Here is a 21,722-nt window from a genome sequence, read left to right on the forward strand (position 1 = left end):
AAATCATAGGGTCCCGAAGCTGCTTTCAAGGTCCCATTCTGCCAAACTTGAGTTTGTTGAGGACCTACTGTTAGGCCCAGTGCAATGAGCAAGTCCCTACTCTCAGGAGCTTACATTCTATGGGACAAGACAGACAAAAACAAGGTAATTTTAGATAGGTATAAATGCTCAAAACAACGTGGCAATGTGATAAAATGACGGGTTGCTCAATGAAAAGGTGATGGATGAGGGAAAAGAAGAAATCAGGCTGAGTCCCAAGTTTTTGGAATATGCAGCCGGGTGGGGGTGCCCTTGTTGAGATGGAACAGTGGAAGTGGAACAGGTGCTAGGGGTGGGAATCAAGAGTTCAGCTGTGGCCATGTTGAGGCTGAGGCACCCATTAGACATCTAAGCAGAGATGTCAAGTTGGAGGTTTGAGCCCATGGAGAGGTCAAGGAGGGAGTTATCCACGAACACATAGATGGTATTTAAGCTATAGGTCTTGGTAGAGCCATCTACAGACAGAGTGAAAGTAGAAAAGGGATGAGGGGAGAGCCCTGGGGCCTTCCGGTGTTAAGTAGTCCAGCAGAGGTGTAAAAGCTGCAAAGGATACTGAGAGGGTAAAGTAGGAGGAAAAATAGGAGAACATGCTGTCTTCAAAAGGGAAAAAGTCAAGAGGAAAGATGCTGATTTTCTGGGTAAGAGCTCCTTAGAGATTGAGATGCAGGCGGAGAAATGGTCACCTTTTGGTTGCTGAAAACTTTATCAAGAGCAGTGCTGGGCCTGGTTGGTGTTGCTCAGTGGTTGAGCATTGGCCCATGAACCAGGAAGTCAGGGTTCCATTCAAGGTCAGGACAGCTGCCTGGGTTGCAGGCTTGGTCCGTGGTGCAGGGCGTGCAGGAGGCAGCCGATCGATGATTCTCTCTCATCACTGATGTTTCTATCTCTCTCTCCCTCTCCCTTCCTTTCTCTGAAATCAATAAAAACATATTTAAAAAAAAAAAAAAGAGCAGTGCCTGGGAAGAGGTAGTGAGGAAATGCAGGGAAGGAAGAGAAAACAGTCTGCTATGAAAAGGAGCAGAGATACAGTGTGGCAGCTGGAAAGGAATGTAAGTCTTGAGAGAGAGTTTTCTTATCTATAAGAGATGCTAGAACAAACTTCATTGATGATAAAAAAAAATAATCCAGAAGAGAAGGGGGAAACTGAAATTTATTGAAGGCTTACATAGTGTGTTAAGAGTTTTATAAACATTTGTCCTCACAATGTTTTACAGGTCCGGAAATTGAGGTTAAATAACTTGCCCAAGGTCATGCAGCTAGAGGTGGCAGAGCTGAGAGACCACCCAGATTTTTATGATTCTTCATGCTTCACCACCCAGTTGTACAGGCATATAGCCCCTTATGCTTAAACACCCGGGACATGCCTTGCCCTGGCCATAGTGCCCCTAGCAAATCAGAGAGAGCTACTCTCATGCTGGGGGAGTGGGACTTAATTATTTTCTTCCTCCGGTGCTGTAAGCAGGGTATCTCCCCCACAGCCTGAATACCCATGCAGTACAGGACAGAAGCTCTCCCAGACCAGAGGAGCAGAGGCAAGCAGCAGGAGCCCCAGAGGGAGAAGGGAAAGGGGTAACTTTGGGGTATACAGCGAGTTTCTTTTTGTGTTAGCCAGTGCAAGGGAATGCTGGAGGCTGCTGGTCTCAACCAGCTGGTGCCTGTGGCCCCCAGCATTCATCTGGATCTGTTCAATGTAGCAAGAAGCCCACATCAGAGCCCAGTCTCCCGGCTGCCCCCATTGAGGCTGAGGCTGTGGGGGCGGGTACCACGCTCTAGCCTTCGGCCAGACAGGAGGCGCCGCAGGGAGGAGCCAGAACTCAGATCCCCGCAGCTTCGAAGATGAAGGCTCTCTCGGCCAGGCCGTCCCCACAGGCTCCGGGGCACCTGAAGGGGGACACAGGAGAGGACATCAATGTGGCCCAACCTGAAGCTCCGGGCTTTCCTGAGTATCTTCCCAGGCTCCCCTAATGCCTACCTGCTTATGGGCTCCATTCCCACTGGAGCCCGGGGCTTTCCTGGACATCTGGAGAAAACGAGTGACCAAGCCTCGGCCGGGCCAGCTGCCCTTCAGGTCCCCCAGGGAGTGGGCCGGTGTAGGGCCCGAGGGCAAGGGGACCTTCTGGTAGGTGGGAACAGGGCGCCGTTTCTCGGCTGAATGAGCACGTAGCAACTTGGGGGAAGGGCAGCGGGCTAGATGGAAGAGGCAGGCTTCAGAGCAGAGCCCTGGAGAGAGAGACAGAGAGAGATACAGTGCATGGAATGGGAGGTGCAGAGAGGGCCAGGCAGCACTCCCCCAGCCCCCACGCCCTGGGCACTAACCACACGCCTGACCTGTATCTGCAGAGGAAACAGAAGCAGCTTCTTCCTCAAACACTTTGGTATAAAGGTCCCTGAAGTCAGCTGCAGAGGAGAGCCAGACAGGGACTGAGTGGGGGTGCTCAATGGACACACCTACCCATACTACCACCCTCCTGTGAGAATTCAAGCCCAGAGGGTCTTTCATAGCTCCCACACCCCATCCCCAACCCAGGGAGCATCGTCTCTGCCCAACGATGATACAATTCACAAGACAGAGGCTAAGGCAGTATTGTTCACAGCGGCATCCTCCCCAGCACCTGGCACATACCGGTGATAATGAGAACTTTTTGTGCTAAGCATGTTACTTGCGTTACCTCATTTCTCAGTAACTCTATAATATTTATGGTGGAGCTACTATTGTTGTACCTGTTTTATAGGTGAGACACTGAGGCTTGGTAACTGGCCCAAGCCGGGAGCTGTGGAATTGGGTTTCAAAAAACAAATCTTCCTCCTTTAGCCACAAAGCTATTGATGTTGTGTTTCTAGGAGGTGAGCACTCAAGAACTGTCTACCGCAGGAGTGAACTCACCCTGTCGCCCTCTTCAGGGACCTCGACAATGTCCCAGAGCCTGGTTGTCACTGGCCCTCTAGCTCCCAGTGCCCACCCTTCCCTGAACCTTGGTGGCGGCGGTGGGCTCACCGGTGTTGCTGGAGGTGGTGATGCCTGGGTCGCTGTGGGACCGTGGCAGCAGCAGCGGTGGCTGGGGAGCCGGATGAGGAGGCCGGTGCCCCGGGGGGGTGAGGGAACCTGAGCTATCGCTGAAGCGGCGAGTGGGGGCTCTTGTGGGAGGAGCTGCAGCTGGCCGGGGGCCTCCCCTGGGGACCCGCCGCCTCAGCTCGGGGAAGCAGGGTGCCACCCAGGGCGGCCAGCCCTCCAGCCGGTGACAGCTGCGGGCAGCTGTGGGGGCGCCCAGGGGAGGCGGGGCGTCCGGGGCGGAGCAGGAATAGGAGCGGGCGGCCCGAGGCGGCCGCCGGGGCAGCGGGCTGTCCTCAAAGGGGCCGCGAAGGCCGCAGTCCAGGCTGAGGCAGTAGCCCGCGCGGCTGCGCTGGATGGAACGGAAGAGCACGTAGTCCACGGAGCGGACGGAGCCCTGGAGCTCCAGCAGGCACGAGTCCTCCGACGGGCTGGAGCCCCCCGGGAGATCGCCGATGGCGGACAGCACCAGAGACCCGCTGTCCATGGACACTGTGGGCAGCAGGGGGCGCCCGGTAGCACCAGCCCGACCCGGCCTAGGCTGTTCTTTTTTCCTCAGGCCCAGCCTCTAGGGGGACAACTCCTCCTCGTTTTATCTCAAAGGAGAGAGTTAAGTCCAGGATTCCAAGAAGCCACCGCCCTCGCTTGTCCACACGCCACCAACTCAGCCTTCTCTCCCCCTTCTTGGCTCCCACCCAGCTTTGCCATCCCAGGCAGCCGGCCCTTGTCCACCCTCCCCACTTTCTGCTCACCATCTACAATGGAGGCCACTCGCTCGCAGATGCAGGAGCCATCATGAAGCTGAGGATCAAACAGAGTGGCCTAAAGAAGACACAAAAGTCAAAGGTCCAGCTCTACACATTGATACGGCCACCCCCATATGCTGGACAGAACTCTGGAGACCTAGGTTCCAGTCCAGCTATGTCACTTTGTACAAGTCACTTATGTGGGCCTCTGTTTCCACATCTGTAAAATAGAAATAATGGTTCCTACCCCACCCACCTCATCAGGCTCTAGGGATGATCAAAGATGACAGTGGATGTGCTACTGCTATAAGATTATGGGAACTATTATTATGTTTATCCAGTGACTACAGCTCACTCAGCTTTTCACGCTCTAGCCCTGGCTCTGTGGCCCTCACCAAGCCTTGCTCTCACCTGGCTGTCTCCTCGTAGCCCCATGACGGCCTCATAAGAAGGGGGGCAATCAGTAGGGTATAAGGGCACTGGGCTGTCCATGGAGCCATTGTAGGTGATGCTGGCGGGAAGAGGGAGAGAGTCAAAGCCTGGAGAAGAACTACTGCACAAAGACCCTCCCCACCAATCAAGGCTACAGACAAATCCCCCTCCTCTTACTTAATCCACCCCCCACACCCAGGAGTCCACCAGGCCTCACCTCTGTGCATCTGTTTCTGAGCTGCAGGTGTACTCTGGGGGATAGTAGGGAGGTGGGGGCACAGGCGGTATAAATTCCTCCAAATCCAGCATGGTGTGTAGGAGAGGGGCTGGGGGCGAGGACGTGCAGCCCAGAGGCCCCAGGGGACCTGAGACTGAGCGCTCAGGGGCCAGCTGCTGGGGAGCAAGCAGGTCAGCAAGCCTGGTTTCTGGGAATACAGCCCCTAGGCTCCCAAACTCCCGGCCTTATCTACATTTTTCTGGCCCCGCCCCCTCAAAACTGCTCCGCTCTGGCCCCTCCCTCAGCTAGAACCAGCTCCTCCTCTAATCCTGCCCCCACCCAGGACCTCCAGGTCTGACCCTGCCCATCTAAAAATTCCTCCTCTTTATGACCCCATCTGCATCCAGAATCACCGCCTACTCTTAGTCTTCACCAGAACATCAACCCTTCACCCTCACCCGAATTAAGGACCTTCTTGACTCCACCCAATTTCTAATCCCACTCTAATGCCCCCTCTACTGGCCCCAGACTGGCATCACATATTTCTCTTACTCCCTGTCATTCCCTTCCTCACACACACCCCCTTGGGCCCCCTAAACGTCCCTACAATAATAGACATTACTAATAGGTGATCTACAGCCCCTGGTACTCAGAAGCCATTGCTGAAGTCACCACCCCCTCAACCTCAGTTCCAGCACACACACACTGCCCCCCATTACACCTGCTTGGCCTTGACCCAGGCTCCTCCCTCACCGTGTGCATGAGGTCAAGGGAGAATATTTGGATGCAGCAGACAATAGCTGAGAGGGTACAGATTATGGCGGCACAAATGGTAAGTCCACAGACACTGAAGAGCAGGTTCTGGGGGAAAAAGAGAGAAAGAGGGAGGTAAGAGGGAACTGGGGAGGGGAAAATCCCACATATTCTGGGCCTGTGAGGACCCCAGGAGGGGAGGCATGGTGCGGGAGGAAGGAATGGTAGAGCTGGGGGGGTGCATGCTCACCTTGAGGGCCCCTCGGGCTTCATCACAGGTGGAGTTAGGGGCAACTTTTAGTTCCTGCCCTGACTCTGGACAGGGCCGGAGGAGGGGGACGGAGGGGCAGCACACACAGACCTTTCCTTCCTGGGTGGGAGTGGGGAGGGTGAGGCAGACTGAGTCAGGTGTCCCTCACATCTCCCCCAACCAGTTCTCTCTGGCTCACCCTCCTCAAATCTCACCATGGAGCAGTGTCGGAAGTCTCGAGCCACCTGAGCATTCTTACAGGAGAGAACAGAGCCAGCCATGCTGAGCATGACACACAGCACCGAAAGCAAGGAGAAGAAGGAGATCTGGGAAAAACAGGGTGCAGATTCAGGGCTGGGACGCTCAGGAGTAGAGGACTACCAAGGAGAAGCCACACTCTTTTGTGCCTGAGTGACACGAACTGGAGAGCCAGTTCCCTTCTCGAGGGCATAAATGGGGATCCCCTCAGGTGCTGGGCACCTGCCTCCCAGTGGGCACCAGACCCTGGCACCTACCACTAAAGTGAATGGCCGCTTCCAGGACACAATGCCAACTACCCCGGAGAACGCCAGCTGGGGACAGAGTGGGCACAGGCTCAGCCTGGCAGGGGAGGCACCTGAGTGAGCCCCTCACCACAGGGTGCACCCAGCCCTGGAAGGAGGTAGAGGACCAGGAGAGGGAGGAGAGGCCAGGACTTGAACTGGCAGCTGGTGTGGAGGGGTGGGGCCCAAGGAGCCGCCCCCACCCAACAGCTGTGCACCCAACTCACCGAGAATCCAGCCCAAGACGGGCAGGACCTCTTGATGCTCTCAGTGGTGGTGACGGAGGAGGCCACCATGCTGAAGGTGACCACCAGGATGCCCAGAAGCATCTGGGCCAGCCCCAGCGTGAGGAGAGCCTGCAGCCAGGGTCGGTGGAGGCGGAGGTGGGTAAGGCCCCGGGTACTGGGCCGACTGGTAAGCGAGCGGCTGGAGTCACTAGGCGAGGGCATCATGCCTGCCGCCCGGTTGCCTGCGCCTCGCTCGGCCCCCCCTGGCACTTGGGAGCATCTCAGAGGAGCCCAAGGCCCCGTCCTTCCGCCTCTCCACCCAACTCGCTCTAGAGCCCACCCACTGGCTGGGTCCCCTGGGGCATGGCCCAGGGACTCCAGCTGGAGGGGGGGCCAAGAGAGGGAAGTCACAGAGGGGCCGCGGAGTGCTCCCTCCCCACCACGGGCACTGGACGGGCACCGTGCCCGGGATGGCGATGAGGGCGCTGGGACACAGGCTCATCGCATCTCCCTAGGGAAAAGGGCGCCGAGAAGGGCCGGTCCAGGAGTGAGGAGAGGGCGTGGAGGAGAGGACGGAGGTTGGGAACCCAGGAAAGGATGGGGAGGGTGAAGTCCTGAGGATGGAAAAGAATTCTAGAGAAGAGGGGAAGGGTCGGCGTAGGTGACTCTAGAGGGGTGGTCGATGTGCCCCCGGAGTGTCCAGTGGGATCCAAGGCTGGTTGGTGGGGATAGGGCAGGGTGCTGCTGTCTCCTGAGTCGCCTGCCCCGCTCCCCTCCCCACCACGCTCCGCTCCCCGAGCTCGGGCTGCAGTGGCTTTGGAGGCAGGGGGATGGGGACGCGATGGTGCGAGAGGAGGAGCGTGGCTGCGCGGTGCTCCCCGGGAGTTGTAGTCGGGGCCAGAGATCCCGCAGGAGGGGGAGGGCAGGAGCTGGCCACGGAGCAGGCAGGCGGGTCTGGCGGCAAGGTAAGCGCTCTCCAGTCCCTGCCTCTACCCGGACCGAGGCCTGAGCCAACAACTCTTTGGGGGCCCACTCGAGCCCCACGCAGCCTCTCAGGCCCCTGGTCCCACAGCGTTCCCAGCAGAGGCAGTGGCTTTTTCCAGGTCATTAATGGAGGGTTGGGAGCCGGGCTCCCTGGCCACTCCGCAATTCCACGCCCAACCGAGATCCCACGCCCAATCGTGGACTTCCTCCCTCTTCCTGCGCCAGCCACCCAGTCACCCGGCTCTGGTGCCCCACCCTGGACAGCTCGCAATTCACCCTAAAGCCAGGCCTGACCTTCCCTCTGGAATTAGAATTCTGCTTCCATTACAGTTCCCTCCTCACTCTTTCTGTTTCCTGTTTCGTAAGTCATAGTTCCCAGTAAAAATTCCAGAAACAGGAATTTGAGTTCCAGTTCCACTTTCTTTTTATTTAAATAATCGAAGCAACAGCCTTGGCACAGCAGAGGGAAGCTGGGTTGGGATGTGTAAGGGGTGGCAGCAGTGTGGCTTGATTGGGCTGTGGGGTGTAGGCAGAGCAGTGACTGGGTCACAGTGGGCTTCCCGCACCCTTAAGTCAGGTTCAGCAGTCACAGCTGTGAGGTTGGGGGCACTATACAGGAGACATCAAGTAGTAATGTCTCACCAAGTCCCAGAGACCTCAGGGATAGGGGCTAAGTCAGCCCCCTTAAGTGGCAGGGCCAGGGCATCCCATCAGGCGTCACGGGGCCCGGAAGGCATTTTCAGCAGCCCCAGTGGCTGCATTGGCAGCTGCAGTCCGCACCGCAGGGTTGGAGAAAACACCAGCAGCAAATTCTTGCTGGGCCTTCTGAAAGCTGGCACCTGTGCGGCGGTACAAGGAGTGGATCTGCAAGTAGAGGACAGAGACATCACAGCACATTCCAGCCACTGTGAATAACACCGCCGCTGCCACCACCACTCCCCAGCCTGCTGCTCTAGCTTTTCCTTCCTGGATCCCCTCCAACACACACCCCACAAAAACACTCCCCTACCCCAAAGGTCCATTATCTCAGAACACGCCCATCAGCCTGGGCCTCCCCAGCTCCTCCTGAATATTCCATCCAGGCCCCTAGGGACACATGATCTCACTCTCCTGGCCCCACCTTCAACACAGCCCCTCACCCGCTTTAGCATCACAATTCCCAACACAGCGATGCCGGTGAAGAACAGGGCAACCAATAGCATAAGCACAGCTACAGCTGTGTTGGTCTTCAGCACCACCAGGGCAGAGATCCAGCCACTGTAAGGAGACAAGTATGTGGCAGTGAGGAGGGGCTGCTCATAGCTGGGTCTCTGTCTTCCCAATTTCTCTACAGGTCGCAAACATGCCCTATTCCCACCTTTCCTATTGAGGGTCACTCCCCTATCAGTCTGGCAGCTTTCCACGCACCACATTCCCAAACTACATCTACTCTCTTCATAGTTTAGACCCAGCTTCTGAACCATTAGCTCCTAGCTCTCCAAGCTCTTCCAGACATTCTCACTCTAAGTAAACCCTTCTGTTGAAGATTCTTCCTCTCCTCTTCAACCATGACTACATATACCTCCTCCAGAAAGCCTTCTCAGATTGACCTTACCCTCAATCTATGTCTGTTTAGAGTTCTGTTCTGTCTGGGCTCTCTATCCTGGAAGTATGTCCTGTCTCTCTTGGTAAACTAGCACTTCCCAAGGGTAAAAACCACATTCCTTTTTGCTGAACAACTCCCACCCCAGTTCCCTGACTTGGTCTAGAGGAGTGGGAGGAAGGATGAGGGTAGGTAGCAGGCTCACGGACCTGAAGCCCCAACCTGGGATGCCAATGGCCTGGAGGACAAAGAGCACATCCTGGGCGAAGAAAATGAAGAAGAAAACGAAGAAATTGAAAGAACTATCGCTCCTGCAAGGAGAAAAAGTGGGGAGAGCGGGAGAATTAGGACTGGAGGAGCAGATTGTGGGGGTCCATTCAAACTTCCCCATCACCCCAGCCCCCCAACTTACCGGAAAGCTTTATACATGGGGCGGTACCAGCAGACGAAGGAGCAGGGAGTAAAAAGGAGGACCCAGAGAATAGAGAGCCCGAAGCCTGAGCCATTGCTGGTCTCCACACAGAAGCTGGCAAGGCAGGCGAGGAAATTCAGGAGAAGAGCCAGAGTGCTGCCTAACAAATGGAGGGACAGCATGATGGCTCCTTCTGGATTGCAATGAAAGCTCCTTCCCATGTAAGGCCACTCAATAACCCTCACCAAATGTGGCAGAGTAAGGAAAGGAGGATTCTGCCTTTACAGAATCCTCAGCTCAATAGGGGAGACAGAATGCTCAAATCTCAACCATGTGTAATCCCCTCTGAAAGACATTTAAAGGATTCAGAATATGTTTATGCATGAGGACAAGGGAGGGGGAGAGGGCAAAAACACGTTTGCTAGAAGACTGGAGAATAAGTTCTAAATTGCATAAAAGGAGTAACCCAGGAAGATCCTAGAAAAATTAGCCTTAAACTCAAATGTTAAGGAGAAGTAAAGTCCCTAGTTCTAGGTGAGTGGGCTCCAGGGCAGGAATGATGTAGAAGTTACTACCTGTACTCTTCCTCCAAAAAGGCTTCTTACTACTCACACATCCAGAGATAGTACATGGTGGATACTGTCTTCTGAAATTCTTGTGGGATCTCCATGGAGATGTCCTGGAAAAAGCAGGGCTGAACCGGGCAAAAAGAAGGCAGAGGGGGCCAGTTGTTCTGTCGAGCTGTAAGGCACAAAGAGAGTAGGAAGTGAGGCAGAGACCAATAAAGGAATCACTCCCCCTTCCACCCTAGGCCCTCTTCTAACTCCAATTTGGGGTCCAAGGAAATGGAGAGGGATAAAAATAATATTGAGTATTATTATTTATAACTTTTAAGCACTGTGCCAAGCACTTTGTATAACATTACCTTGTTTAACCCCCACAACAATCCTGTCAAACAGGTACAAACATTAGTCTCATTTTACAAATATGGAAACTGAGGCACTCAACATTAAGTAACTTGCCTAAGAGCTCAGTATTATTAATAAGTGATGGCACCAAAATTCAGACTCAGCAATTTGGCTCAGGTGCCCATGCTCTTAGTTTTTTTTGCTCCTTAGAAACTGTCAGGTTCCTTCCCCACCCTATCAAGGATCCACTTACTAGCTGTGCCCCCCAGGGCAGCATGCTGCAGCTCTCGCTCTCTCCGGTCCAACTCCTCTGCCTTCCTATTGAGTTCCTCCTGCTTCTTTAACAGTTCTGCTGTGGCTGCTGCTGCTGAAGCCTGCCCAATATGAGCAGAGGAAGATGTGAGTCCTGGGCCCTAAGGCTGGCCTGACTTCCCAACTACCACCTACACACCTCATTTACCTGGGTGCTGTAGGAGCCATAGTTCTTGGGTTCTGTGGGGCTGAGCTTTCTCGAAGACTGTGAAGGAGCTGAGTGTGGAGGCAATGGGGCGGGGGCAGGAGGCTCATAGGACTGTGGTGGCTGTTGGGTTTAAAAAAGATCTTACAGATCACCAGTCCCTCATAACATAGGAATCTAGAGTCTGCCTGAATACTTTTAGATCCAGAACTCACTCCCAAAGGTAGCAGCCCCTCCCCCAGTTGTTAGAAAGCTAGTTCTTATGTTTATATGAGAGCTCCTTTACAATCTGCAGCAGCCCTCATTACCCCTCATATCAAATTCCTTAGCCAGAACTCAAAGCACTCATCTACAACATCTACTTCCCTAACTTTTTAAAACTCTATTTCCCGAGACAGATATGTCCAGTCCTCCTCATTCTTTGCCTTCTAATTGCACACCTAAGCAGAGTCTGTTTTCTCAACTCCAACCAGTTACATACTTTATTTTCTTCAAAGAAACCTCCCCAGACAGAGCCTTGGTTATGGCCCCATCAGGCTCTAGGTCCTTCCAGAACCAACATTTAGAGCTCCAACTGGATGGACTGTTGGCCCTGATGTCTCCAGAATTAGGCATCCCATGGCAGACTGGCCTCTCTCACAGGGAGCTAAGATCATGGTGCTTCTTCCTTCCTTTGCATGCAAAAAAATAATTTAAAAATCCCCTGTACCCCAACAGAGTGGGCTTATTGGCATACTCTCCCCTTCCTTGCTGTCCTGTGCTCTTCGGAATCTCACCTCTGGAATCTCAAAAGGGTTGTAGACGTCAAGCGTGGCATACTGCGGGCTAGGTCGGTGCTGGATCACGGCTGGGTCCTGCGGGCAGAGACCTGGGGCTCAGCTGGCACCTGATACCTCACAAGGAACTCACAGGGGTCTCTTCAATTGCCTGTGGCTCTAAGGACTGCACCTTGGGGGCCACGCTGTTGTCCTAACATTTTTTCCAAATCCTTCACCGCACACTGCCATTACGTTTCTTACAGGGGCAGGGCCCGCCCCCCAGGGTGCTCACTCGTGTGGAGTCGCCGTCACCCCCACGTGGCGGCCCTTCCACAGATAAAATGTCACAAATGGGAATACGAGTTAGCCCAATCCTCCAGAACCGAGAAGTCAATCCAATTGCCCAAATGAGGCCGGCGCAAGTCACCTGAAAAGGGTTGGCAAGTTCGCCGCCTTCGGCGAACAGATTCCCACCGTCTCTGCTTTGAGCCATAGTTGCAACCGGGGACTAGGCCGCCCCCTGCCCTCCACGCCCCTGGGGCGGCACTGGAGGCTGCAGCGACTCTCAGTGTTCCCTCCGCTTCTCTCCCGTCCGCCCCGCTTCTCTGTGCACCGATTGGCTGTACCGACCGGAAGAGTCACAAGGATCCCGCAGCTGTAGCGGGTTACGCCTGCGTCCTGGCTAAAGGCAAAGCCGGAAGTGCCCCACGTGACACGGCTAATCCAGTCCCTCTAGCAAGTGGCGTCCCTTTCCCTACGTAAAGCCCCTCCCCTAACGAACTACACCTCCCAGCAGACCTCGCGTGAGAACCCGAGTCCGTCTCTCTCCCGAGATGTATGATGGGAGTCTCCCCACCAGTGGTGGCAGCCTCGCAGGAACCCAATTGAGCCAATTTTTTAAAAACCTGGGTTTCTGGCTCTATGGCGGGGTCCTTTCTTAAGGTTCTAGTAGCTGGACCTCCTTGCAAACTTAATTATTCCTGATCAAAGAGGTGCCACCTTATAATCCCTCTCCATTCTAATGTGCAAGAACTGTTATCCCACTCATCATTACCCTCCCCTGAGACAAACTAGATAAACTGGAGGCCTGACTAGTTAATTTTAGAGGGTAAGATGGGATTTCTTTCATACCCAAACTCAGAAAGGTTGCCAATCTTTTCATCCCGCCACCCCAGCATCCCCAAACCTCAAACTCCGGGGATGGAGGTCAGATGAAGCACGTCATTTTATTTCACAAAGACTATACAAAATTCCTTATAAAACGTGGGATGGATGCCACCTGGTTACTTCATTTTGCCCCCATCCAACTCAACTGGCAAGGGGCAAGTGAGGGTGAGAAGAGTGTAGAATGGAGGAGCATTATGTACAAGGCAGGGTACAAGCTTTTTCATATTTACACTATTTCACATATTCACAGGTATATAGGGAGCCAGGAAGGAGTGGGCTCCAGTTCTGTTTTCTTGTATAAAAAAGCACCAGTGTCCTGAACTGGACACCCACTGCTGCTACAGATGCAGGGGGGCCCAGGGTCTGATCGTCACCGACTGATATCCCGACTGGAGTCCCACAACTTGGCATTGGGTGGTTCAGCCCGAAGGCGGGTGAAGAATGGATGCTGAAGGGCTTCACCCAAGGTCAGACGCTTATCAGGTTCATACTCTAGCATGCTTTCAATCAAATCGAAGAGCTGGTGGTGTTCCTCTGCCTCTGAGGTCAGATACCGCTGGTGGTGGAGGGCAGGAAAAAGGTGAGGCACAATGCCTTACAAACCCTGCCATCTTCACAGCCCTAGCTTTTAATCTTGGAGGACCAAGGCTCTGCTTACAGCCATTATGAATACTACCTTCACATGACCACACTGTGACCGTTTCTGATATTACAGCTTAACCTACCATCCTACAAGCACAATTACTGCTTCACATAACTCTGAAAGTTCTACTTGTATATCCTTGTCAACTTCGTGAATCTTCTTTCTTTAGCTCCACATTAAAATTTAAGCTCTTCAATGGTAGTTTATTCTTTTGTCTGACCCAAGGAATCCAGGACATTGCTTTGATCTCTGATTGGTTCAAGGACACGGCTGTCTAACCTCCTTCCCTCCACAACACCATTCTCTTCTCTTCTATTAACCAAAATTGTCTTCTTTCAGTATTCCTCCCCTTCTTTCCTAACCCTCTGCTTGTGAAATGCTTTCCAGAAGCAAAACATCTTAAGAAAGAAGTGACCTCTGGGTGGTGGGCACTACTGATCCCCAGCCTGGCTCACCCGCAGTGGTTTGCAGTTTTCTCGAACGTAGCGCCCAGCTGATGTGTTCTCATCCCAATCCAGGCGACCCCGATAAAAATATTTCTGCTTCCTAGAGGGGAAGGGGAGGTTGAGGAATCAGGAGGTTCCTCTTATTGTGGGATAATTCCCTTATTCCCCCATCTGAGTAGCTGGGGGAGGGGAGGTGTCAAAGAAAAGAGAAAATGTGATATTGACCATCTGTAGGGAGAAAAGGAAAAGGGTTAAGCCCTTCCCACTCAAAGTTCACCTTGTTTTTCGGGTCATCCGGGAAGGGATAGGACCCAAGATCCTTTCCATCATGGCTAGATGCTCTCTGTTGTCATGGGTCTGGGAAAGAAAGCCAGAACTGAGCATGGGACTGGGAAGGGTACGCTGAGGACCAGCTACCAGGGAGATAAGCAATGTGGAAGTGTAAGCAGGCAGGTCCTCAGCAGACAAGGAAATCAGGGGTGAGAATGCCAGGTGGTCATATAATCACTTACTTGGAAAAGGGTGAAGCCAACATAGTACTCAAAGATGATGCAGCCTATGCTCCACACATCACAAGGCTGTGACCAGCCCAACTCTGGGTAGAAATTGGAAGGAAAAGGTGTTATGAGGTTTAGGGGATACTACCCCCACCACACCCACTTACACACTTGGACAACCTTGTCCTTCCCACTCACCGAGGATGACCTCTGGTGCTCGGTAATGGCGAGTGGAGACAATGGTACTATGGTGTTCATGGTCAAAGGTGGCACTACCAAAGTCTACCACCCGCACAGCTGTGCTCTTCACGCTACGCTCATCTCGCTTCTAGGAGCAAAACAGGAAAAGAATGAAACACTGCACTACAGACTGAGATTCAATTACTATTCTCTTAAGTGCTTCTGTGCCTCAAAAAGCAATTTTGACCTGCCTGCCTGTCCCCCCCACATGCCAGTCTCTTCCTTACAGCCTCCCCCATACCTAGCAGAGTACTTCAGGGGCTGAGGAAGAAGGGGATCAAGGGACAATTACGGAACAGCACGCCAGTCTCTGTGCATCGGAAGACTACACCCAAGTGACTGGTGGTTTTCTGAAAACATGTAATGGGTTGCACAGGGAGGGAGAGCTTCCTTTGGTGAGATCTCCATGAACTCTAGTCAGTCAGGGAGCTGAGCTTTCCTTAAGAAAAAGGGAAAGAAGTCCAAAACAGGAGGCTTAAAAGCATTTCCACTAGATTGGAAAGTTATCTAGGGTCCTTCTTCCAAATTCTCTTCCAATTCAAGTCTTCTTAAATCTCTCCCTTTCAATCTATTCTGGTACTCTGGTTTTACTTAGTCAGAGCCAGACCAAGAGAAAATGTGGGAGAAAAAAGTAAAAGGAGGCCATAAAAAGCTAAGAGAAAGGCAAACTGGCAAAGGTGCCTGCCCTCATTGGCCAAGGGAGAGACTGCACCCATCTTACCTTCTCTAGGTTATAGGTGAGCTCGTAGTCTGAATTCACAAACAAAATATTTTCAGGCTTGAGGTCCGTATGTGTCAGCTTGTTATCATGGAGGACTGCAGGGGAAAAGGCCAGGTCACGGTTGGTCCTGGTGGCCAGGGCTAACTGGCACCAGCTGACCCCAGGCTTCGTCACCTAGCTCCAAGCTGGTGAGGAGGCAGGTCAAGAATCACTAGGCTGCTTTCTGCTCACACCCAAATGAAATGCCTGGTCTAAGATGCCCTATGCTTATTAATATCAGAATATAAGTAATTCTCAAAGCATAAAGAGTTTTCAATGGCTTGTATTTTTGTACTGACTCTAACATATGTGTATCTGACATTACATGAATTCAACTCTGCAAAGCTGTATTGTTATGAACAGTCAAGAGGAACTAGTCTAGCCTGGCCAGGCGTGGCTCAACGGTTGAGCATCAACCTAGGATCCAGGAGACTGTGGTTTGATTCCTGGTCAGGGAACATGCCCGGGTTGCAGGCTCGATCCCCAGTCAGGGGTGTGCAGGGGGCAACCGATCAATGACTCTCATCATTGACGTTTCTATCTCTCTCTCTCTCTCCCCCCCTTCTTCTCTCTGAAATCAATAAAGATAAATATATAAAAAAAGAGGAATTAGTCTAGATTCTAATTCCCTACTAGTACTAGTCGGCATACCCTACTCGGCCCCTTGGCTGCGCTACTCCCTGCTTCCATCTGCTTTGCTGAGAACGAGAAGCACCTCAGCTTAGACCCGTGTAAACCTCTAGCCTGAGTCATCCTTTTGTCTCTCTGTGCTTGCTGTTTGACTTACACTTCCCAAGGAAGGGAATGAAGGAAAAGAGGTATTTAAGTGCTTTGATTTCAAAGGCTTTGTCTTCCAGCTCCTGCTTGGTTAGATGTGGAGTAAGAGCAATCAGTGACGGTGAGGACATCAGTCAAGGATTTAAGTCAGAAAAGGAGGAGATGTCAACGTGACAGTGAATAACAGAAGAGTAGATAATCAAGTTGACTATTTCGGGGCTTCACCAGTGCACAACTGAGATAGAAGAGGTCCAATGGAGGAAGGGGCTGTCCCAGAGTCCACCTCGGCCCACCCCACTCACACTTGACGGCCTGGCACAGCTGGAAGGCCATGTGGCGCACTTGGTGGATGGGGTAGGGCAGGTAGTTGTTGTCTTTGAGGAAATCGAAGGTGCTAAGGCCCAGAAGCTCAAAGGAGATACACATGTGGCCATGGTAGTCAAACCAGTCAAACATCTGGACACAGAGGCTGGGAAGAGAGATGAGGGAAGGGGAATGTCTGATGAGCTCCCATCTGCCCACCACCCCACCAACAAGGAGGGACTGCATAGTTGTTGATTCCACACACTTGTGTAAAAACATGCCAGCTAGTATTACCAACAAAATTCAGTTCAGCTAGGGAATGGTCTTTCTGGCAGACTCAAGAGGAGAGGTACTACCTGGCAAGATTCAGACCATTTTCCTACAAAGTTTTAAATAGTTGAAAAAAAAGTCTATTTGCTGAAGAGCTGTTGAGTGCCAGGCTCTAGTGTTGACCCTGAAATGTGAAACTGTCACTCTTAAATTCAAACCCCACCACCCATTCCTGAAATTCACTATCAGCTACTACTAGGCACATGTTTATAACTACTGTCTTTTTATGTCTTCACTTAACTCTCTTATATGTTTGGCTTATGGAATGTGTGTGAACAGAATATTACACATAAATGTCTGTAGCCTCATCAGTGTAGTTCTAGGTATTAAAAGCTCAATTAATTTTTTTTTTTAATAATATGTTAATTCTCAGTCTCAGGGTGATTTCCAGGGCAGATCCGTACAGAGGCCACCCTGGGATGGAGCCAAACTGCACAGCAATCTAACTGCCCTGAAAACAAGGGAAATGAATTAGAGAATATCACAGACCCTCCCTTTCTACTCTAATGTTCTACTCTAAGATGATGAACAAAAAATGAATGAATGAGAAGGTCTAGGACTTCCCTGCGTGCCTAACCTAGGTTGGGAAGATTTTCCTGTATAGGGGTGGAGCCTCTCAGGCTCCCCACATACTCCTTTGCTTGCTTACTTCTTGTTGTCAGGATCCTTCTCATTGATTTTCTCCAGAACGTTGATTTCAAGTCGAGCAGCTTCCTTATACTTTTCCACATTCTTAATGATCTTCAAGGCAACTCGGGCCCCGCCCCTGTAGGTTGGCAGAAGAGGCTTTTGCTAGGTTCTCGGAAACATCTCAAATTGAATGGGGCTGTCTGGGCATAAAGAAATCCTACCCTTGGCTAATCAGCAAATAGGCCCCCAATAACCCTCACTGTACCTCTTTATGCCTACCAGGTATGGGGGGGGGCTGACAGTTACCTGCGATGGTCGACACATTGTACAACTCTGCCAAAGGTTCCCTCTCCCAAGGTGCTTACAATTTCATCTGAAATGAAAAAAAGCAGGGTCGGGGAGAGGGAGGGAGAGAAGATGGGGAATGAGCTGAGTTGGAAGGAAAAAGGGTACAGCAATCTGGGGTGAAATGAAGGATGGGGAACAGATACAGATGGTCACAGGGGAAGAAAACCCCTGTGTGATTCCCACCACCTTTAACCCAGGGGCCATGAGAGCTGGGAGTGGACAGCAGAGGTCAATTCTCAACAGCAACTCAAACCACCCAGATAAACAACACCACTGAGAAAAGGCAAAAGAGACTGTGACTTGGGTTGGCTCGGGACGTTAGAATGGCTATGGGACCATTACAGGCTATAGGATTGTTACGATTTGGCTTGTACATCGCTCTTGTAGCCAGTCCCCGACGTGGTAGATGAGGTGGCCCTCAGCGTCGTCCTCTACACTCTTGGCTCTCCGGCTGCTGTGCTGCTGTCGGGGGGCGGGGGGGGTCGGAGCAAGCCAGGTGTCGGAGCGGGGGCCGGAGGGAGGCGGGGTGGGTGGTGGAGGGGCCACCGGTCACAGGCGCCCAGCCAGGGGGGACAGACGATGATGGGGGACAGTGGAAGGGAACACGTCAGATGCAGTAAGGCGGATCCGGGTGAGAAGAGAGAGCGGCGCATAACCCCAAGTCCCAAACCCAAAATGGGAACAAGGAGAGGCACGGGCAGAGTAGAGAAGTGGTGTCGTTGCCAATGTCACCCACAACCCCATGCTCTACACAATGCCCTTCCAGGCGGACACAAACCTCCCTTTTCCCCCACCCAAGCCCACCTACTAAGGGGGCCATGGAGCCCAGGGCTTGAGGGAGAAAGGCAGTTCACAAGCAAGGTCCCCAATAGAGAGTGCAGGCCTCTGGGATGGAGGAGCTGCTCCCAACACAGTAAGGCCAGCATGCCAGAGAGGACACTGGGGTTCACAAATGCTCTGTGCCCATCCATCTCCAAAGGAGATTCTGGGGCCCTCCAAGAGTCGAAGAGCGTCCAAGAGAGTAGACAGACTCAGTGCCCACCTCAGTGTTCATGCCCCAAGGATCAGCTGAGAACAAGGATACTTCTCACTTACCAGGGTCCCAGAGGGCTGAAGAGGAGTGGGGAGAGGAAAAGCCTGGGCTGGCACTCACCGAAGATGAGCGGCTGAATGTCCGACTGCGCCGCCTCCGCCGTCTGTGCTTCCTCCGGCTGCTGCGCTGGCTGCGGTAACTGCTGTTCTCCCGGTGATATTCGTAGGAATGCCGGTAGTCTGTGTCATAGTAGCCATCTCCCCGATCCCGGCTATAGTCATTGCGTCTGTAGCTGCCACAGTATCGCCGGTCATATGCTCTCCGGTCAGAGGAACGGTCATCATAGCTGCTGTTGGTTAATAAACACCCATTTGGTGCACCTGTTCAGGCCATATTACTTGCCACACCATATGACAAGTACTTCCCTCAGTGAGGACCAAGAGTACTGTTGGAAAAATGGCTCTCAGACACTCATCAAATCTCTGAGAGGACTGAGGACCAGAGAACTGAAGTAACTAAGTGCAGAGGAAGACTCAGCACCTGGATGTCGCCAAGACCTCTGAAAAGACATCTTCTGGGGGCCATCTCCTCCCTTCCAATGATTTAATGGAACAAAGAGCCATGTCTTTTTCAAGGCTTTCCTGACATCCAACTTTACTCCAAACTATCCCTAACCCATCCCTCCTGCTGAATGTGACGCTAAGTTATTAAAACCATGCAAACCTAACTCTGTCTTATCTATCAGCTCATTAGCAACTTCCCTAGTCTTTTGCATTTGCTTTCCCCAGCCTGGGATACTGCACCCTTATATTTCAGATGAGCTTAGATGTCACACTCTGTGGGACATTTTCCATGAACTACACATCCTGTCTCACTCCAACCAAACCTTCTAGATGCTTCCTTAGCCCTTTACTGCCTACTTCCTCTGTGATAACATTCTTCACATCACAATGCAAATGCCTTATTTTGTCATCCATCGTGAGTATCACATTCACCCAGGTGCTTAGCATATAACCAATAAATCTTTGTTGAATGAATGAATGGAGGAGTGAACTTGAGTACGAGGTCTCACCTCCGGGAACGAACATGATAGCTGTCTTCCCGTCGATGCCGTCGTGTCCGGTCACTGCTACTTGACCAAGAGCGGCTTCTTCGTCTCTTATGCTTTCGGCTTCGATAGTGTTCATGGTAACTCCCCCGACTACCTCGTTCTGAGGAGTGGTACCTTCGGGGATGAGGCATCTGAAAGAGAAGGAAAAGCAGAAATAGTGGGGAAAGCTCTGAGTTTTCAGAAGTCCCTTTCAAGGACTGGCTGCTCTAGAGGTGCCTAGCTGCTTTCTTCTCTTTTATTTCTATCTCTTTTGACTACCCTCCGTGCTCAATTCCTCCTTAATGGAGTGTAACAGTATTCACTTACTAGCTCTGGCTGAAAACTCTAGGAAGCCTTCCCCTAACCCTCTCAACCCCTTAATTACGCCCCATTCAGTATATTGCTCTACTCTGATTTTTCACAAACATGGCTCCATGACAACTTTCAGGTCTGGGCCACAGCTCATTGCAGGTGAGACGGTGTAACTGATGGAGACTCCCAGTTCCTCCTTGGTGGAGATCTAAGAAAGATCTGTGTCATGCTGAGCTCCTCACAACTCAACAGGATAAAGTTTTACTATACATTATTATAAGTGTTTTACAGTTACTCAGAGTTTATCTCATCTCCCAAACTAGATCATCTGTGTTCTGAGGGCAGGAATCCCGTTTACCAGGTTTCTACATACAGAAGTGTATACCAAATATAAACAAGTTCTAAGGATCTGGGTCTGGCCCCTTGAACTGTCTTAACCAACTCTCGCACCTCTGGCCAAACACCCGTTGAGAGGTTTTAATACAGGAGGCTCCAAGCTGCAGTCAGCGTACCATCTGGCCTCTCCCCTCTTTGCTTAGGAAGTACAGAATAACTAGTTTTTAATTAGTATCAGCACTACTTAGCTAAGAACCAGTTCCATTCCAGTTATTGGAATTGCAATGGAATGGTACACAAACCCTTTTATTTCCTACAGGGAAAGAATGAGAAATCACTGTCACAATCCAGGAAGATGAGAATAGGAGGGCACAATGAAGTGAAACATGACTGGGGACAGAAGTCTTGGTGGGGGGAAGGACTAGATGTGGAAAGGCCAATGACTCCAAAATCTGGCTCCCACTCTGGGCTACCTCTGCCTAATGTCTTCAAACTGAGGAGAAGGGGAACATTTAATTCATTCCTGGCTTAACAGGGCTTAAAGGAAGCCAAGAAGATGCAAGCACAAGATTCTTCCAAGTAATCCAACATTGCTTAGCCACATAAATGTCATCTCACCACAGACACTGCCACCAAAGTTCCTTATGGGCCTTCTCCTATAAAGCATCTCCAGCCTACAACCTTTCCAGACTTCTAAGTCTTTATTTTCCCTTTCTCACTCAGAAAATCTAGAACTAATTTCTGGAGTCAAACTCTTTCCGTATCCTCCAAGTGACACGATGGTGTCTTTCCTCTTTCCAGCCTTGGTTCAATTTTGACATTCTGCTGTTTCTCATCTCTGGAACCACTCCTATCCCTACTCCATCACCTTCTTGTACTTTGGTCCCTCCCAAGTTTCCTATAGGTCTTCCTGGGTACACCTAAGGCAAGCTGATCTTCCACCTGAACTCTCTACTCCTCCTCTGCCGCTTCGCAGGTCTCAACCCTCTCCGTCTCCCAATCTTGCCCCCAATACAACCCTACCCCTCCCATCCCGCGGTCGCCATCTTTCCGCGCGGCCCCGCGGCCCGCCGGCCCGCGCGCTCACCGTTCTGGCGGCGAGGCCCGTGCGCTTGTCCCACAGGAAGTCCGTGATGGCGGCGGCACTGCGGCCGGGAGTCCCGGCACCCCCGCGGCGACGAAGTGCGGCTCCACCCCCCCCCAACCCGAGACCCTGGGACCTCCCGCCTTGTTCCCGGGCTCTGTTCCAGTCCCGCCCGCCCCGGCTCCGTCCCCGCCCCGAGGATCCGCTGGGGGCCGCTCGCACCGCCCCCGCCCGGGGCCCGATCCCAGCTGGGTCTTCGGCTCTGGCCTCTCCGATCCGCCGCTGCCACCGTGAGCGAGCACGTACGCACGCACGTTCTGCGTCGCTTCCCAGTTACCCCTGGGCTCCGCCCCCAGGTCGCGCACGCCAC

The 21,722-nt window shown here is 52.3% G+C and overlaps 3 protein-coding genes across 9 annotated transcripts; all 3 read right to left on the minus strand.

The window, feature by feature from the left end:
• Positions 1-1,170: 1,170 nt before the first annotated feature.
• Positions 1,171-7,031, minus strand: ENTREP3 (endosomal transmembrane epsin interactor 3). Of its 4 annotated transcripts, none has more exons than XM_016221339.2 (12): positions 6,256-7,031; positions 6,002-6,058; positions 5,702-5,812; positions 5,487-5,606; positions 5,237-5,344; positions 4,484-4,656; positions 4,246-4,345; positions 3,841-3,910; positions 3,035-3,580; positions 2,368-2,436; positions 2,012-2,259; positions 1,171-1,920 (listed from the first exon to the last, which is right to left on the minus strand). In XM_016221339.2, exons 1-12 carry the CDS (start codon positions 6,478-6,480, stop codon positions 1,747-1,749), a joined length of 2,001 nt encoding a protein of 666 aa, XP_016076825.1. In that variant the 5' UTR covers positions 6,481-7,031; the 3' UTR covers positions 1,171-1,746. The 4 variants fall into 4 exon arrangements, with proteins under 4 accessions (XP_016076825.1, XP_016076824.1, XP_016076826.1 ...); XM_016221338.2 differs by having other exon boundaries at positions 4,484-4,659; XM_016221340.2 differs by lacking the exon at positions 6,002-6,058 and having other exon boundaries at positions 4,484-4,659.
• A 608-nt stretch (positions 7,032-7,639) lies between these two features.
• On the minus strand, positions 7,640-11,937 carry SCAMP3 (secretory carrier membrane protein 3). The gene is made up of 9 exons (XM_016221589.2): positions 11,784-11,937; positions 11,375-11,452; positions 10,602-10,721; positions 10,395-10,515; positions 9,846-9,974; positions 9,234-9,393; positions 9,031-9,132; positions 8,379-8,496; positions 7,640-8,103 (listed from the first exon to the last, which is right to left on the minus strand). Exons 1-9 carry the CDS (start codon positions 11,847-11,849, stop codon positions 7,957-7,959), a joined length of 1,041 nt encoding a protein of 346 aa, XP_016077075.1. The 5' UTR covers positions 11,850-11,937; the 3' UTR covers positions 7,640-7,956.
• Positions 11,938-12,563: 626 nt separating this feature from the next.
• On the minus strand, positions 12,564-21,455 carry CLK2 (CDC like kinase 2). 4 transcript variants are annotated; one of them, XM_087827961.1, is made up of 13 exons: positions 21,356-21,455; positions 19,603-19,772; positions 18,651-18,876; positions 17,872-17,956; positions 17,456-17,522; positions 17,169-17,285; positions 16,189-16,355; positions 15,071-15,165; positions 14,308-14,437; positions 14,125-14,207; positions 13,890-13,969; positions 13,622-13,712; positions 12,564-13,079 (listed from the first exon to the last, which is right to left on the minus strand). In XM_087827961.1, the coding sequence occupies exons 2-13, from the start codon at positions 19,770-19,772 to the stop codon at positions 12,894-12,896; spliced, it is 1,497 nt and encodes a 498-aa protein (XP_087684087.1). In that variant the 5' UTR covers positions 21,356-21,455; the 3' UTR covers positions 12,564-12,893. The 4 variants fall into 4 exon arrangements, with proteins under 4 accessions (XP_087684087.1, XP_087684086.1, XP_087684084.1 ...); XM_087827960.1 differs by having other exon boundaries at positions 17,872-17,959; XM_087827958.1 differs by having other exon boundaries at positions 18,651-18,879.
• Positions 21,456-21,722: the final 267 nt, after the last annotated feature.

This window comes from Miniopterus natalensis, chromosome 19, assembly GCF_054644295.1.
Source record: "Miniopterus natalensis isolate mMinNat1 chromosome 19, mMinNat1.hap1, whole genome shotgun sequence".
In the NCBI taxonomy this organism is placed as follows: domain Eukaryota; kingdom Metazoa; phylum Chordata; class Mammalia; order Chiroptera; family Miniopteridae; genus Miniopterus; species Miniopterus natalensis.

Coding starts and splice junctions, on each gene's coding strand:
- ENTREP3 (XM_016221338.2), bottom strand. CDS start 6,480: ATGATGCCCTCGCCTAGTGACTCCAGCCGCTCGCTTACCAGTCGGCCC. Junction 4,660..5,236: donor CCCTTGACCTCATGCACACG/GTGAGGGAGGAG, acceptor CTTGCTCCCCAG/CAGCTGGCCCCTGAGCGCTC. Junction 3,581..3,840: donor AGTGGCCTCCATTGTAGATG/GTGAGCAGAAAG, acceptor TGCTGCCCACAG/TGTCCATGGACAGCGGGTCT.
- CLK2 (XM_087827957.1), bottom strand. CDS start 19,772: ATGCCTCATCCCCGAAGGTACCACTCCTCAGAACGAGGTAGTCGGGGG. Junction 17,960..18,650: donor CATTCAGCCGCTCATCTTCG/GTGAGTGCCAGC, acceptor GCCCCCCGACAG/CAGCACAGCAGCCGGAGAGC. Junction 13,970..14,124: donor TTGGCTTCACCCTTTTCCAA/GTAAGTGATTAT, acceptor TTTCTTTCCCAG/ACCCATGACAACAGAGAGCA.
- SCAMP3 (XM_016221589.2), bottom strand. CDS start 11,849: ATGGCTCAAAGCAGAGACGGTGGGAATCTGTTCGCCGAAGGCGGCGAA. Junction 9,394..9,845: donor CATGTACTATCTCTGGATGT/GTGAGTAGTAAG, acceptor TCCATTTGTTAG/GCAGCACTCTGGCTCTTCTC. Junction 9,133..9,233: donor CCCATGTATAAAGCTTTCCG/GTAAGTTGGGGG, acceptor TTCTCCTTGCAG/GAGCGATAGTTCTTTCAATT.